This window comes from Lissotriton helveticus, chromosome 4_1, assembly GCF_964261635.1.
Source record: "Lissotriton helveticus chromosome 4_1, aLisHel1.1, whole genome shotgun sequence".
Lineage (NCBI taxonomy): Eukaryota > Metazoa > Chordata > Amphibia > Caudata > Salamandridae > Lissotriton > Lissotriton helveticus.
In genome coordinates this window covers 1918551044-1918565999 of record NC_136063.1, presented here as the reverse complement: position 1 = coordinate 1918565999, position 14956 = coordinate 1918551044, and the positions used below count along the sequence as shown (strand labels likewise).

The 14956-nt window shown below is 44.9% G+C and overlaps 1 protein-coding gene across 1 annotated transcript in view; it reads right to left on the bottom strand.

Annotated features, from left to right (window-relative positions):
- LOC144829431 (hypoxanthine-guanine phosphoribosyltransferase) overlaps positions 1-14956 on the bottom strand; it is an 887535-nt gene that overhangs the window by 263648 nt on the left and 608931 nt on the right. The window contains exon 6 of the mRNA XM_078688569.1: positions 2556-2638. Within this exon, the coding sequence (XP_078544695.1) occupies positions 2556-2638 (83 nt within the window). The remainder of the gene's footprint in view (positions 1-2555; positions 2639-14956) is intronic.

The following is a 14956-nucleotide window of genomic DNA, read 5'->3' as shown; positions in this document are numbered from 1 at the left end:
CTCTTCTTGGGAACCAGAAAATAGTGGGAGTAGCAACCACGTCCTATTTCTGGCCCAGGAACGCGCTCGATGGCCCCCTTGGCCAAGAGGGCCGTAACTTTCTCCTACAGAAGTTGCAAGTGATCCCCGACATGCGGTGGTACCGCGGTGGCATGGCTGGATGGGTCGCCTCAAAGGGGAGGAAGTAGCCCCTTCGGACAATTTGCGGCACCCACCTGTCCAAAGTGATGGTACGCCAGTGGAGTAGGTGATGGCGAACCCTACCTCCTACTGGCATTGAATGGGCCTGAAAGATCGGACTAGGAAGGCTTTGAAGCGGATGCTGCGGGAGTGGATGTGGACTGACCGGGCCTCTGTCCCCCTGCACCATCACGGCGGTTACCACCTCCGCGACCGCGTTGAGGTTGGTTTTGCGGCCTGTGGCTGGACAAACGTGGGGGGTACCCCTTCCTTGGCCACGAAAGACGAAAAGCAGAAGTCTGCTGGCGCTGGCCCGACAGGCCCAAGGACTTGGCCGTAGCCCTGGAGTCCTTGAAACGCTCAAGCGCGCCGCCTGCTTTGTCTCCAAAAAGGCGACAGCCATCGAAGGGCATGTCTATGAGCGTGTTCTGGACATCCCCCGAAAAATTGCCAGGCTTGGCGACGAATCGCGACCATCGTGGAAATCGCTTTGCCTAGCGAGTCCGTGGTATCAAGTCCACATTGGATGGAATACCATGCAGCGTCCCGTCCCTCAGCAAGAGCGTGGGCGAGCCGTGTCTGGGCCTCCTCCGGACACTGAGGCAGCACGTTCGCCACCATATCCCACAGAGTGTGTGTGTAACGGCCCAAACGGCAAGCTGTATTAATGGACCACAACCCCAAACTGACTGAGGAGAACAGTTTCTTCCCAAACTGATCAAGCCTTTTGGATTCCCGATCCCGGGGAGCGGTCGGCAATACGATCTGGGACGTAGAGGCCTGGATCACCAGACTCTGGGGGGGTGGGGTGTACGGACAGAAAGCAAGGGTCGCCCGGAGCCGGCGGTGGCATCGGGTCACGTTCCGATCCAAGAGGGGCACTGTGGACGGCTTGGACCAAGTGCCCATCAGAACGTCTGTGAGGGCCTCATTGAACTGCAGCATAGGCTCCGAAGAACTGTTGTGCCAGAGGGTCCTCGAACCCCTCCCAGTCCTCCCCTTCATCCGTGTCCTGATAAACAGGCATACATGACGGAGCCAGGTCCTAGATGAATTGCTCACCCACCGATACCGTAGACGGCGCCGGTCCGACGCCGGACCCGGACCGGGGCTGAAACCGGGAGCGGCAGCGTCCGAGGAAGGCGCTGGGAGTGGCACTAAAAGGGGTCGGTGCCAGCGGAGGAGTCGTGAGGTCGACTGGCGTCGACCGGGATCCTGCGGCGCAGGGACCGAAGTCGCCGACGGCGCCAGGGCCGAAGCCGCCGGCACGCTAGGACCCCCAGTCGGACCCGCGGGGACCAAAGGCGTGCCGGCGGGTCTCGAGGGCAGAAAGAGAGTCCTCATGGACACCCAAACCCTCGGCCGAGTTGCACGACCGTCGAGGGGAGTCAGAAGAGCGATGTTGTCTCTTCGGCGACTTCTTCCCATGCCTCGACTTACCTGAATGCGAGGACTTGGAACACGACGAGCGGTGGTGGCTGCGGCTCCGCGATCGGTCCCTTGACTTCCTCCTCGACCAGGGACCTCGATCAGCGCGGAGCCGACCGTCGGATCTTGAGAAGCTTACGGGACTCCTCCCGCCTAGCTTTCGAGGTCAAGGCCCGACAGTCGGGCATGACTTGGCGTCGTGGTCAGCCCCTAGACAGTAGAGACACCCGCGGTAGGGGTCGTAACCGACATCAGTTGGTGACAGGCGTCACACAGCTTGAAACTGGGCATCCCTACCGGCACCAGGAGTCGAAGCTGATTTGAAAAAGATAGTCAAAAAGACCAAAAAGATAGTCAAAAAGTGACTAAGGGATTAGCTCTAGTTAAAATAACTGACGTCAGCACGCGAGGGCGGCGTCTAAGTACTCCGACGACGTCATCCCAGCGATCACGGCGCCTATGACGGACGCGGAGCCGCAGACGACGCCTACCGACGCACAGGGGTACTACTGACTAAAACTTTCCGGATCCAGTCTGACGCCTGGGTATATTCTAAGGTAAGTAATCTAAGGAACGTATTTCTTTTAGATACTTCTGAACAGATTTACATCAAACCAATGAAAGAATGCTTTCTGAGTAAAGTTCTGTTTTTATGGGCAAGTTTGGTCTAAATCGGTTGGGCGGTTTTTACTGTATGTATGATAACAATTTTCTGTGGGACCTGCAATAAGATGAATAAGACCACACTAAACCCTAAACCAAATGCGTTTTTAATATTTGTAAAGTGTGTATATAAATGGAAATATAAAGGCTGAGAAAAACCAGACATGTAAACAAAATCGGTGTCATTAAGAAGCGTCAAGGTTTTACTATCTTCATTTGTTAAAAATTCATGCATAACTATTTTCTAAGAAATAGACAATATATCTTATACTGACGTCGCTTACCTGGCTACTTTAACCATTTTCGGGTTGTACTGCTTCAGCATTGAAAGTAAAGTTTTCATTGTTTTGCCAGTGTCAATAATATCCTGACAATGAAAGGATTGCCTTATTAGAAAAAGTAGTCATTCAGCAAGACAAAATGCTTCTCATTAAAGGTCAAAGGTCACTCATTGTAATCATTAAACTTCTGTCATTGTCAACTAATGCGAAAGAATCTACCCCCCATTAGATGGCCTGTAACAGCTTAAACAATGTCAGTGGGAAGCGTACGAGTAACTCTTTCTGTTAATCTGACATCTCCCACTTTTGCAGCCAGGTCCTTGTCTTAAGTATATTTGCAAATAGCTGGGCTGTATTCGTAAATTTGGCACACAGTGCATTAGAGCGAAGACCCGCATCTCTATTGCATTCTCACCCTTTTGATTTCAGGTACACGGTCAAACCGATTCTCAAATTCATTATTGGCTGAGAAATGTATTTCACAGGGAGCTTGTGTTTGGGTGACCATCTTCTGTAGTTCCAAATCCAGAACAAGACTATCCTAATTTAATACTACTCTGCACACAGATTTTGATGCTCATCTTTGTCCTTCTCGTCCAACCTATTATGATTTGACAACACTCTTTCCCGGTCTTGGTCTTACAGTCAATCTTAATTTTGTATTGGGCTTTTAAGACAAACTAAGTTAAACCCTCAAGGATTTAATAATCAATGGTTGATAGCTTATGTGGGCAGGTAAGCGAGGCGGTCCGAAATGCCTTTGCAATCTTTGGCACAAGTAGAAGGTTAGACACGAGCCATCATTATCCTTCTGCCATGTTGTAAACAGACCACCAAGAACGTGAAATTATATGCACACCAGCCATCTTCTAATTTAACCACTTGTTCCCTCAGGGTATGCTCACATAACACCTACTTTAGATGATTAGGGCACAAGACTGCTGCACATTTAGAAGACGGTATGAAGATTACTTTCTGCCTTTGCGGTCTCGTTAGAAAACCCGGACTCTCACTTTCTGATATGGTGTTCAGGATACACCTAGAACTAGTGGGGCAAGGTATATAGTCCATGAGGCCCAAAATAACCGTAAGCAGAAAACAAAATGGCTTAGTCACGATTCTACTCAAGACTAAAGTAATTAATCTCTGGGGCATGATCTACAGCAGAATATGGGTTTGACACGGCACAGTTTAAGTTATCTCAAAAGGATTTTTGCATTAATCTTGTTTTGGTACGTTTGGCTTGTGGGAGACAGGAGTCAGTATATGGTTTAGCATGTATAAAAAACGGTTTATTGATTTTATTGAAGGGTGCAAAGACGCTACAATGCCTTGAAGTTAGTGATGGGAGCTTCTGCATACTATTTTGGTATGTGCCATTGTTTGAAGCATTCACTGTGTCCTAAATAAATCCATGCACAAGTACTCATAAGCGCAACTCCTTGTGACATTGGTCTGCTCACTAGTTACCAAAAGGTAAAGTGGTTTACCAAAAAGGAACTACATTCGGAGCGATTAAACTATTTTTCACACAATTTCATGCAGTAAGCTCTTACAACATCGATTAACAAATATCCAGGCTCTGCTAAGATAACTATTAAGAGCAATCATTGTAAATGCTACAACAAAACAAACACTTTGTTCTTAAATCTGTTGTATCTAGGTATTACTAGTCGAAATGCCATGATCCAGAATTTCAATTGAGCACATTTACCAGCGTTCCACAAGTAGTAAATGCCGTTTCCAGTTACAACTGGTGACATGAACGCCAGTACGGTTCTCCATATGAAAGAAATTCTTTGCAAGAAACATCCTTAATATGGCCAATAATTATATTAATACTTTATTTAACTGTTCATATTGAAATATCACACTGCACTTTATCATACGATAAATACTTATTTTATAAACCGGTTATAGACAAGTATAGATTTTATCAATAAGTTATAGGAGCAGAACAGGGTATTAAAGTCCTAAAGTTATAAATGGTCGTTTATAAAGCGTAGCACAGTTCTCAGCACTAGTACATTTTCTATTGTATCTGCAAAGCAGGTTAAGCATTTTCTAAGAGGTAGATTCCCTTCTGACACAAATCTACTAAAAACGGTTCTGGGACCATGCTGCAATTTTAGCATTAAAAGCTTTGCGACAATAGGATAACTACGCTTGGACAAGTAAACTGCTCCATGTGGGTCAACTAGAGTAAACTGCCTTCTTCGAATTTGCTGCAATTTACGGACATGCCGTAGTATGTGCCATAACTTGCTTGAAACCGCTAGGAAAAAAAGAAAATAAATGGTTTCCTTAAACAACACAACTTCAAAAAACCTATGTTCATGTGGAAAAGGAGACACCAACACCCCCCAAAAAATACTCCACCTATAAGTGCACAAATATAATAACACAAGTCTACAAACACCGGCTGGTGAAGAACAGCAATAGCACAGAAGTACCTTGAAGACTGCGGAGGCTCATCCACAATGGCAGAAGAGCATCGCCCCACTGGCTCAGAGCCAGCAGCTAAAAAAATAAAACAATATTTCATTATTGTTTTATTTTTCAGCTGTTGGCTGAGCCAGCATGTGCAGGGAGGGGAGGCGCTGGGCCATGAGAGGGAAGAGGAATGAAATGGCATGTTCATATGTGTGTTTGGCCGGCTCTCCTAGGCCGGCCAAAAAGACGTGCGCAGTTAGGTTTCTCCAACCCAGCTGTATTGCACAATTGGGTTGGAGATACACCACAGACGAGACTGAGTGCCTAAGCAAGCGTTAAACCAACCCGCTCAGGCCAATCCCTACGCTGCTCTCAATTACACAGGCAGTCTATGATGCGGTCCCAGTGTCTGCTGGAACCAGGAAGAAGCAGAAAACCGAAGCGCAAGGCAGCCGGCAGCTTCAGGCAAGTCTTATTTTTTTATTCTCAGCCCTCTTGCTCTCCCTCCTGCGCCCCCGCCACCTGCAGTTGATTGAAGACGTAGTTTATGAATTCCACCATAGTGCCTTATAAGTACAAATTATCTTAGATGCATGCCAGTGGTAGGATTATCAATGAAACTTAAATTATAAAGAGCTTGAAAGCGATATCGTAAGGATAAGCCCTCCTGGTGGACATGCACGACAGAACAGAATATCAAACTACCAGAGAATACAGTTTCCAGTTGGCAGAAATAAGAATGACAAAAGGTGCTTACATGTGAAGGAAGATGAATAACACCTCACGCCTTGATGTCTGCATTCATTTTTTCGAGACGTCAAGACTTATGTTATCCATCTTCCTTCACATATATGTACTTTATTCATTCTTATTTCTGCCACTGGGACACTGCATTCTCCACAAATTGTACTTTTCACTTTATTGCCTGTTAAGCACCCCTACTCCTGGGTCTGAAGATCAAGGGTGCACTTGCTTTAAGAACGGGTGTGCTCACTCACTGAGCACAAACGTTGTGCCATCCAAAGATTGGTTAAGGAACACCTATAAAAACGCTGGGAGTTCCTAACTTGTGCATTTACAAGGACAATGATGTAATAGTTGCAGCTGTCCCAGACAGAGGGACCCAAGATTTTTCTCAAAGTTCACAAATCTTTGTTCAAGGGTGTCTGCCTCCCATCACTCAGCTACTCTTCACCAAGCTGCACTATTTCCTGCTGGTATAAATTGGAGCAATTTTCAGTGTTTGAGGATGTTGGGTGATGTGTTCTTCTCCTACGATCAACCTGAAATGATTCAGTCTTACAACCATCAAAACAAAGCCTATATTGCGATCCAGTCATTGAGTAACGATGTGGAGTTACTGGTAAAAGGTTCGAGGAATGTCTAACCACTAAATACAGGGATGATGCACCGACGAGTTGGGGAATGGGTACAATTGTCCCAAAGGACTTATTGACAGATCAGCATCAGTCTTCCTATTAACGAAAAAAGTTATCTAATCTTTTTTCTTTAGTTAAAGCGTTTTGTTAAGAAAAGTCAGATTCAAAAGGCGCTGCAATCACTCATTGCATTTGATACTCACTTTGGGGAAAGGACATGCCAAAATGGCACGGTCGGAAAGGAATATAGAATAACTTGCAAATGTACAATGACGTGACTAAAGGGCTCTTCATAATAATACCTAGCACCTAGTATGTATTCTGGTTACTGGCATGACAAATGGAAAAACAAATATTTTAAAAACTAAGAAACTGTTTTCTCAACAGGACGACAACAATGATTTTATTTCTTTAAAGTAGGACTTCTCACAAAATACTTTAAATGGCTGGAGAATCCTTCTTCTGGGACTCTCCCATACAATGTCTTATGTTTAATTCCTCGAAGCACAGCACACACCCTTTATTAAACCATGGTTAACCAGCCTTCTAAAAGAGCTATGGGTCCACACCTTGTTATCAAGTGCAACACTTTGAATTGCCCCTCACAAAAGATGCAGCTTGTATATAAAGAGTGAAACTATGTTCATTGTGAGAAACCCACCACTGACCTATTTACCAACTGGAAATCCCACAGGATTTGTAGAAGTGTAGATAAGAAACAGCGGTCTTCTGCAAACCAGACACTGTGTAGGGACAAAATCTCAGGGCTACTTTCAACTTGGTCCCAAGAGATCAGGTATGGAAGTTACTGAGAAACATAGGGGCCCCTAAAAGTGTAGTTTGAACCAGACTACACAAAGAACCTATTACAAGGTATGGGGCAGGGGAGGGGAGGAGGGTTGGGAGGGCGGGAGCTAAAGGCAGGATGACTGAACGAATCCAAGTAGAAAGAGGAATACACCCAGGCTGTGTGCTAGACCAATATTATTCTACCTCTATATTAATTATATCACCATCTTGCTGGATTGTAACAATGATTCCCCAAAAATAAATGGTACTAAAATGCCACTACTCTTATTTGCTCATGACTCCCGATTAATAGTAAAAATAAAAATAACACATGGGTCTCTAAATCTTACTTAATACATTTGTGGAATTTTCCAAAACTAATGGGCCTTGAGTTGTACACCAAGAAAACTAAATGTATGGTGCTCAAAGCTAGTAGAGGCCGCCAAAGAAGGTTACCGGTGGGAGAAGATGTTCTTTGAATACTTGGGTCTTAAAATGGCTGATAACTTCAGATTAGATTTACAGGCAAAGTAGAGCAGTCCGATAATCCAGTATGGAGCTATAGCAGTTTTGCACACACAAAGCTACTCACTCAAAATCGGTAACTCCGAAGCTAGAGGTATACAGGGGGCTAGCACAAAACAATGCTTTATATTTGACTGAATTATGAGATTGCCCAATTTAAAGAATCAAGTGCTAGGTGAAAATAAATGTGTAAGGTCCTTGGCAGGCCTGTTTGGTGTTGGCGGGCGCGTGTTCCCCCGCTTGAGGCCCAGCTGCAGCCCTGGTTGATGTTGTCAGGCGCGTGTAATTGGTGTAGTGGTCTGCCGCCTGGGCCCGTCTGGAGCCCTGGTTAGTGGTGACGGGCACGTGTAGTTTCGTTGAGTGAGAGAGTTCGGTGGCAGCGCGCAGGAGAGGCTGCGGTGGCGTTGCTTGCCGGGCCTCCGGGTGAGCGCGTTTGTCACACCCCCGGCACGCAGCCACAGCGGACGATCTTCTGGTTGGTGTGCGACCCACATGGCGTGGGGGGCGGGGCGTGGCGCACGCCCCCAGCGTTTCTTGCTCCCCCGGCGTGCCCCTTGATGCGGCGCAGTTGCCTTTGCATGGCATGGGGGCCGGACACACGACCCCGGTGTTTCTCGCGCCTCCCGGCGTGCCCCTTGATGCTGCGCGGCAACGTGGTTGGCACTTGTGTGTGCGATTCGCATGGCGTGGGGGGCGGACGCACGCCCCCAGCATTTGTCGCGCGCCCGCGGCTCACGGTGTGGTGGCTGTTCCACACGCCCCCAGCGTTGGTCACGCCCCCGGCCCACGCCCGCGGTGCGGACGCGCCCATGGGGGACTGCTTTGCTGACATGGTTCTTTTACCTTTTAGATGTATAGAGGAGTTGGCCTAACGGCTAAGGCGCTCGACCTCGGACCTGGGGATCTGGGTTCGAGTCTCGGTAACGACGTAAAACATCCTGTGATTCTGGGCAAATCACTTAATCTCCCCGAGCCTAACAAAAATGAATGTGTGTCCTCATGTAACGTAACTGGTGCTATGTAAAGCGCTCTGATACCCGATTCAGTTCGGGTCAAGTTCGCGCTATATAAAACTCTGCAAAAAAAAATATATATATATATATGCCTGATAGTACATCGCTGTTACCCTCTTTCTTCAAAAGGGACTTTTAAAACAGAATTATGTATTTAGTTTCTCTGAAACCGCTACTGTATTGGCCCAGGATCTGAAGAAGCAGGAGCTTACAGAAACAGTCTTTGGGAACTATTAACTTTGGATCGAGCATGCAAGACTGCCTGGCTAAAACTTGCACGTACTTTGCTTTACACGCTGGACCTAAATGAACTTTGGGACAAACCTAGCATCATTACCAGATCTACAGTGGGCCATTTAAATTTAATTTACTGGACCAATGCCATGGTGAGTTGGCAGCTAACTTACAAAAGTGGCGGACTGATTACTACATTTCTGGTTATTAAGCCGGTTCCAAAATGTAACCCATTTTTAAACAATACAACTCCAACACTTGCAAAAAAAAAAAAAAAAACTACAAATTTTGTTTCAGACAGGGGACATTACCTTTGAATAGTTTCACTAGTATATGGGAACAGAGCAATGTGCATTCTGCTACACGCCGAGCTTGTGGTGCAGTACCAGAAACTGTGGTGCATTTAATGTTTGTTGTTCCGCTTGTCACATTTGGCATAAATGAATATGTCCATTGGGCACGAACTTGGGCATTAGCCAGTATTAAACTCCCTTAGGATCTCAAATCTAATTTTACCAATTGCCTAGTTTTTGCTGTTAGCAAGTATCTGAATAACGCATGACATAGAAAGAAGTTAATTACATATTTTGCACCAGTTTAATCTTTATGATGGATGAATTATTTCACTGTTAAGTAAGCTACATTGCTATATATAACATTTATTGTTGTATATATTGTATTGTATGTTTTATGGAGATTTTATCTGAGATAAACAAGATAATGATGAACGGTCCATGGATAATAGTGGAAGGAGAGGTAGGTCAAGTGCTACTGCTAACTACAGATAGCATGCATTGAGCTACACCTTATAAATGTAAATAGACTACGAGTGATCAGTTGAAACTAGGCTTAGTGGTACAGTTGCTTAGGACAATAAAAGACCAAGTAGAAGAACTTTATCTGTCAAGCCCAGGTGAGTAATGGGTGAAAAATGGCAATGGTACCAAGGGGACAACCAAACAATCACAGATCCAAGACAGTCAGTCAGTCAGTCAAATTGGCTTTATTTCGATATAAAAATATCCTAAAAAGCAGTACATACATATTACAACAAGAATAAAAGGATAAAAGCCTAGCCATAAAATACAATCATACAGAATACAATACAAATGGCAGCAATAAATTACCTAAGATGGTCTAACAAAATGACCTAAATTAAACAATGTGCATAAGCCTTTTTGACCTAATCAGCCATGCCCAGCTTAAAAACTTCGCTAAACCACAGACAAACAGGGGCCGTGTATCAGACTTTAAAATTCGCAAAGCCACACTGTAATGTCTGGTACCCAGCTCTTTACACAAGGGTTTTAACCACCTGTTGCGAGAAGCTTTATAGGCAGGGCATTCAAACAAAAGGTGGGGCACCGACTCGGTCCTAAAAGGACAAAAAGGGCAGGAAGATGCAGTTTGTGCCGGGATCTTCCAGCGTGCAGTCAGTTCCCCCACAGGGAGCATACCTATTCTAAATTTAAAATATAAGGCCCTATCTCTAGGTATTAAAATAATGTCAAGATAAGGTTCGCGGAGGTCTACATCCTTCACTATTAAAAATTCTCGGGCGGATTTGCTTAAATTGGGGTCGGTGTTTCTCCTACTCGTTACCCAATTCCAATACACTCTTTTCAAGACTGACTTGGGAGGGGCGGACCTGGAGTGCTAAACCTCTCCAAGACCCAACTCACGTAGCAAATGCTTTACATCCATTAACCACCTTATTTTTGACCAGCCAGACATAGATAGTACTTCCTTCAACCCCTCTGCATAACTGCCGAGTTCAGGGACCCTCCATATGCGGGCCAGAGAAGAAGGGGTCTCAGTCTAGCCTGGTCTTTGATGGAACGACAACCCATGTCCAAGAGCAATGGAAGAGTGGGGGTACTATTGGGGCGGCACATCAAGTCCTTCAGAAATTTATTTTCTGAGCAGGATAGCTGGTCTACATTCTGGGCTCCCCAAAGCTCTGCCCCGTATAGCGCTGCACTAACGCCTCTTGCCATATAAGTATCTAACACCGGGGCAATAGGTTTGAGGGTAGATGACCTCTGTTCCTTAAGAAGAGCCCCCACCACCCTTTTGTGACTTAACATTTTATAGAGGTGACTGTTCCACCTCATGGTGTCGGAGAGGGGGATACCTAGGTAGTCAAACTCCTTGACTCTATCCAGGGTTACCATATTCAAAGCTGGTGGCCGGCCAAGTTTTTTAGGAGGGTTCAGGACCAAATATTTTGTTTTTTCAGTATTGATCTTTAGGCCCCTAATCTCACAAAAAGATTGAAAGCTGTCGCGGAGGGTCTGCAGACCAGCCGGGGATTTGGAAATCAAAAGGGTATCGTCTGCAAATAATAGGGTGGGTATTCTCCTCCCTGCCAGGCATGGTGCGCCAGCAGGATGTTTTAAAAGATGCTTCACCACTCCGTTCACATATAATGAGAAAAGAGTGGGGGCAAGAACGCACCCCATGCGAACTCCTCTATTTACTGTTATTCGGGCGGTCTTTTGGCCCTGATTGCCCCACCGCACCTGCGCAAAATTCTCAGCGTGGAGCTTTATTATTAATGACAGTAGATACGGAGGCATTCCCAAATCAAACAATACCCTACATAGGCGCCCCCGGGGCACTAGGTCAAAGGCAGTCCGCAAATCGATAAACGCGAGATACAGACTGCCTTTGCCCACTACAACCACCTTCCAATATAACATCAGCAGTCGAAATGACTGCTCAATGGTCCCCACACCTGACCTAAAACCTGCTTGGAAGTCAGACAGGATCCTATTTTCTTCCGTCCACTGGAGCACCCTCCCCAGGTCTACCTTCCCAGCAACTTTCTGTGACGAATCAATTAGGCTTATGGGCCGGTAGTTTGCTGGGTCGTCCCGTCCCCCTTTTTTAAAACTTGGGACGACCTCAGCACCCATCCAGGATTCTGGGAGAGTGGCACCATAATAGGTTGCATCGAGCAATGAGGCAATAAGAATCCCCCATTCCGACAGGTTGAGGCGAAGCAGATCCCCCGGTAGACCATCCGGCCCTGCAGCTTTATTGGGTACAAGAGATTTGATGGCATTCTCCACTTCCTTAACAGTAAATGCTATACCCTCCCTCAGCCCTGGGGGGCCCAATGGTGATAGTTCAAAGGGGCCCAGCCCATCTTCCACAGTGGTAGTATAAAGGCGAGAGAAGTGCTCAAACCATGACCCCTCAGAGATGTTACATGTAATAAGTGAGTCAGTGGGCCTATTCTTGGATCTCACTAAATCCCAAAAGCCCCTAGAATCCCTCCTTAGACATGCCGCTTTCAGGTCACACCAAAACTGATTCTCCCACCCCTTCTTAGCTTCACTAGTAGCAGCCCTGTACCTTTTCCTGGCAATACCAATCAACCCAATATCCTTTGTTTTGACTGCGTTAATTAATTCCCTTTTTGCCCTCCGACAAGTGTTAGAATACCATCCAATACCTTATCTTAGTGCAATTTAACACTTTGTAGGCATTTGGCTGAAGCTGAATCGCTCTTAATAGTAGGAAGTACATAACTGGATTGGTTGGAGTGTCTCTATATGCGGTAAATCAGAATACAGTGAAACATGAATAACTTATATGGTAATGTCTAAGTGTTATTTGATCATGGGATTCCCCCAATGTGCATGGCAATGACATTTGTGGTCCTGTGTAGGGAGCCATGCATCCAGCATGATTATTTGGAAGCTGAATCTGTTCTACCCAAAGCAGCAAATGTATGTCACATTAGTATTATGCAAGTAATTTAATCCTAACTAAAGTCCTCCTAAGCATAAGAAATCATAGTCTACCACTTTTTACAGTGCTGAGACAATTTCCTTTTGGCTGAAGGTAGATTTCTTTATGAAGCACAGTAAATGAATTTGTTAACTTTATTTGTAATGATTCATTCCAACATGATAGTTATGAAATACATCAACAGACCTACTAGCCCTTGCACACAGATAGGCCATCATTTCTAAATAGCAATACATAATATATACAGTCCAAACCTCCCAGCACTCCCCGAACATTCCAGCGAATACATATCTAGACTTCACAGGTTGAGTGACATTTTTATATCTTTATAGAGAACTATTCTCCCCCCCATTTTGTTTCTGATTGGACAGTTCATGATCCGATACAGGGTTATCTACTTGCTGGTTCATCATTTACACCCCCTCCTCCAGGGCCTCTTCTGCCCTTTCATCCGTCCTGACCACTTTTAACCGCAGCTCTTCTGCCAGTGTCCATTCAAATACATTGAGGCCCCGGTTTGATAACCAGTGTACTGCTATACAACGTTTTCCAAAGAGCAGGTCTAATGTTGCAAATTTGTGTTGTATTCTCACCTGCTTGAGTGTGGGTACAGTACCCAATAGGAAGTGACATACTGATGTCTGGACGATGTCTCAAGATCATAGATATCACAATGAGCAAATGCATTACATTATTCAAAAAATGTTTTAATTGTATATAAAAATAAACATTAAAAACATTGTGATCGCATAGAGGGTGGGTGAGTATGAGAAATGTGCTCAGTGATCTCATACAAGTGATATACACATGACAATATGTGTTCAAGAGTGTGTATCAAGTAAGAATACATCCCAGTTTATTCTTATTTATAATCAAATTGGGTCCATATAACTAGTCAATGACATTTCGAATCTTTAGACAGATAGAAGGATCATCAGGACTCCAGGAATACCTTATCATAACAAAAAATATCCCAACGTGTTTGTTGCTATTCTATTCATGCTAGAAGGTTGTAACTTTTACTTTCCTGCTCCATGTCATCTCAGTGCAATAAACATACCGTGAACCAGCATCAGATTTTCTTTGTTCCATGTTCTCTGGTAACTGTTTATTTTGGCGTTCTTTGCCAGTCATTGATCCAGATAATTCATTTATACCAAATCCATGTGCACTCGGACATAAACACATGATAAAAAGGCTGAAGGTCTGTACATGTTATATGTTTTATAATTTGTATTTTATACATTCAGATATGGTGAATAAAGTGTATTTGAATGATTAAGAATATTAAAGCCATTTTATTCGTCCTGCAGGCTTTTAGCTTCGCAACATTTTTCTTGCCAAGCCCTCTCTCACGCCGTCACTAGCGGCAGATCATCATTTACAGGTCAGAAAAATGTTTTATAATGGTTGAGAGCAAGTTCCTAACTATCCATCAATATGGTTACTGCAGTATGGACGGCATGAATTCCCTTTTAAGTTTACCTGCCCATGTCCTGTTCATTAAAGTCCCCTTCAACAGCAAACAATGAAATATCTTTAATGGTTGGATAAGGCCTATAACCATCCTTCAGAAAAGGAAGGCCAGTGGGATCTGTAAAAATCTCCAGGTACATTGAAGTATCCACTACAAGGATAGTTACAGGGAGTAAAGTTTTCTTTTGATGGATTTTTTTCTTTCAAATGATCTTTATTCAAGTTTCAAAGGATAGAATATGCATCAGCAACAGTCAGCAGATTTACGCTTCGACAACGGGATACAATCCTCAATAAGACCAGTTAAATCGCAACGACCCCTCCCTCCCCCCCCCGCAAATGGCCCCAAGACTAGACCATTCGCCTCCGGTTGGTATAAACATTCTCATGGGGATACATTCCTGCATGGTGCAGGATCCTGTCTATTCCCCTCCATCACACTGATTTTGTGGCTGTCAGGTCCATCATACTATGGATTCCCCAGGTGGATCACCCCTGGCGGGGACAGGTGGGGTGGTTCTTTTTAAGTTAGACAAAATGGCTGCCCAACCCATCAAATCATCCTCCAGCTTCTCATGCCTGTTAACATGCTTCGTGCGCACCTCCCAGCATTCGCCCATTCAGAAACATCTCAGAGCCAGTCCATATATCTTGGGGGATCCGCCCCCAACGTTTTATAGTAATGCGGCGTTTAGCAACATGATGCCAAGCAGCACAAACATTCTGCAAAGTTTTTATGTATTGGGAGAAGGAATCAGCTACAGCCAGAAAATTGATTGTGTTCTTCCCTTTTTCT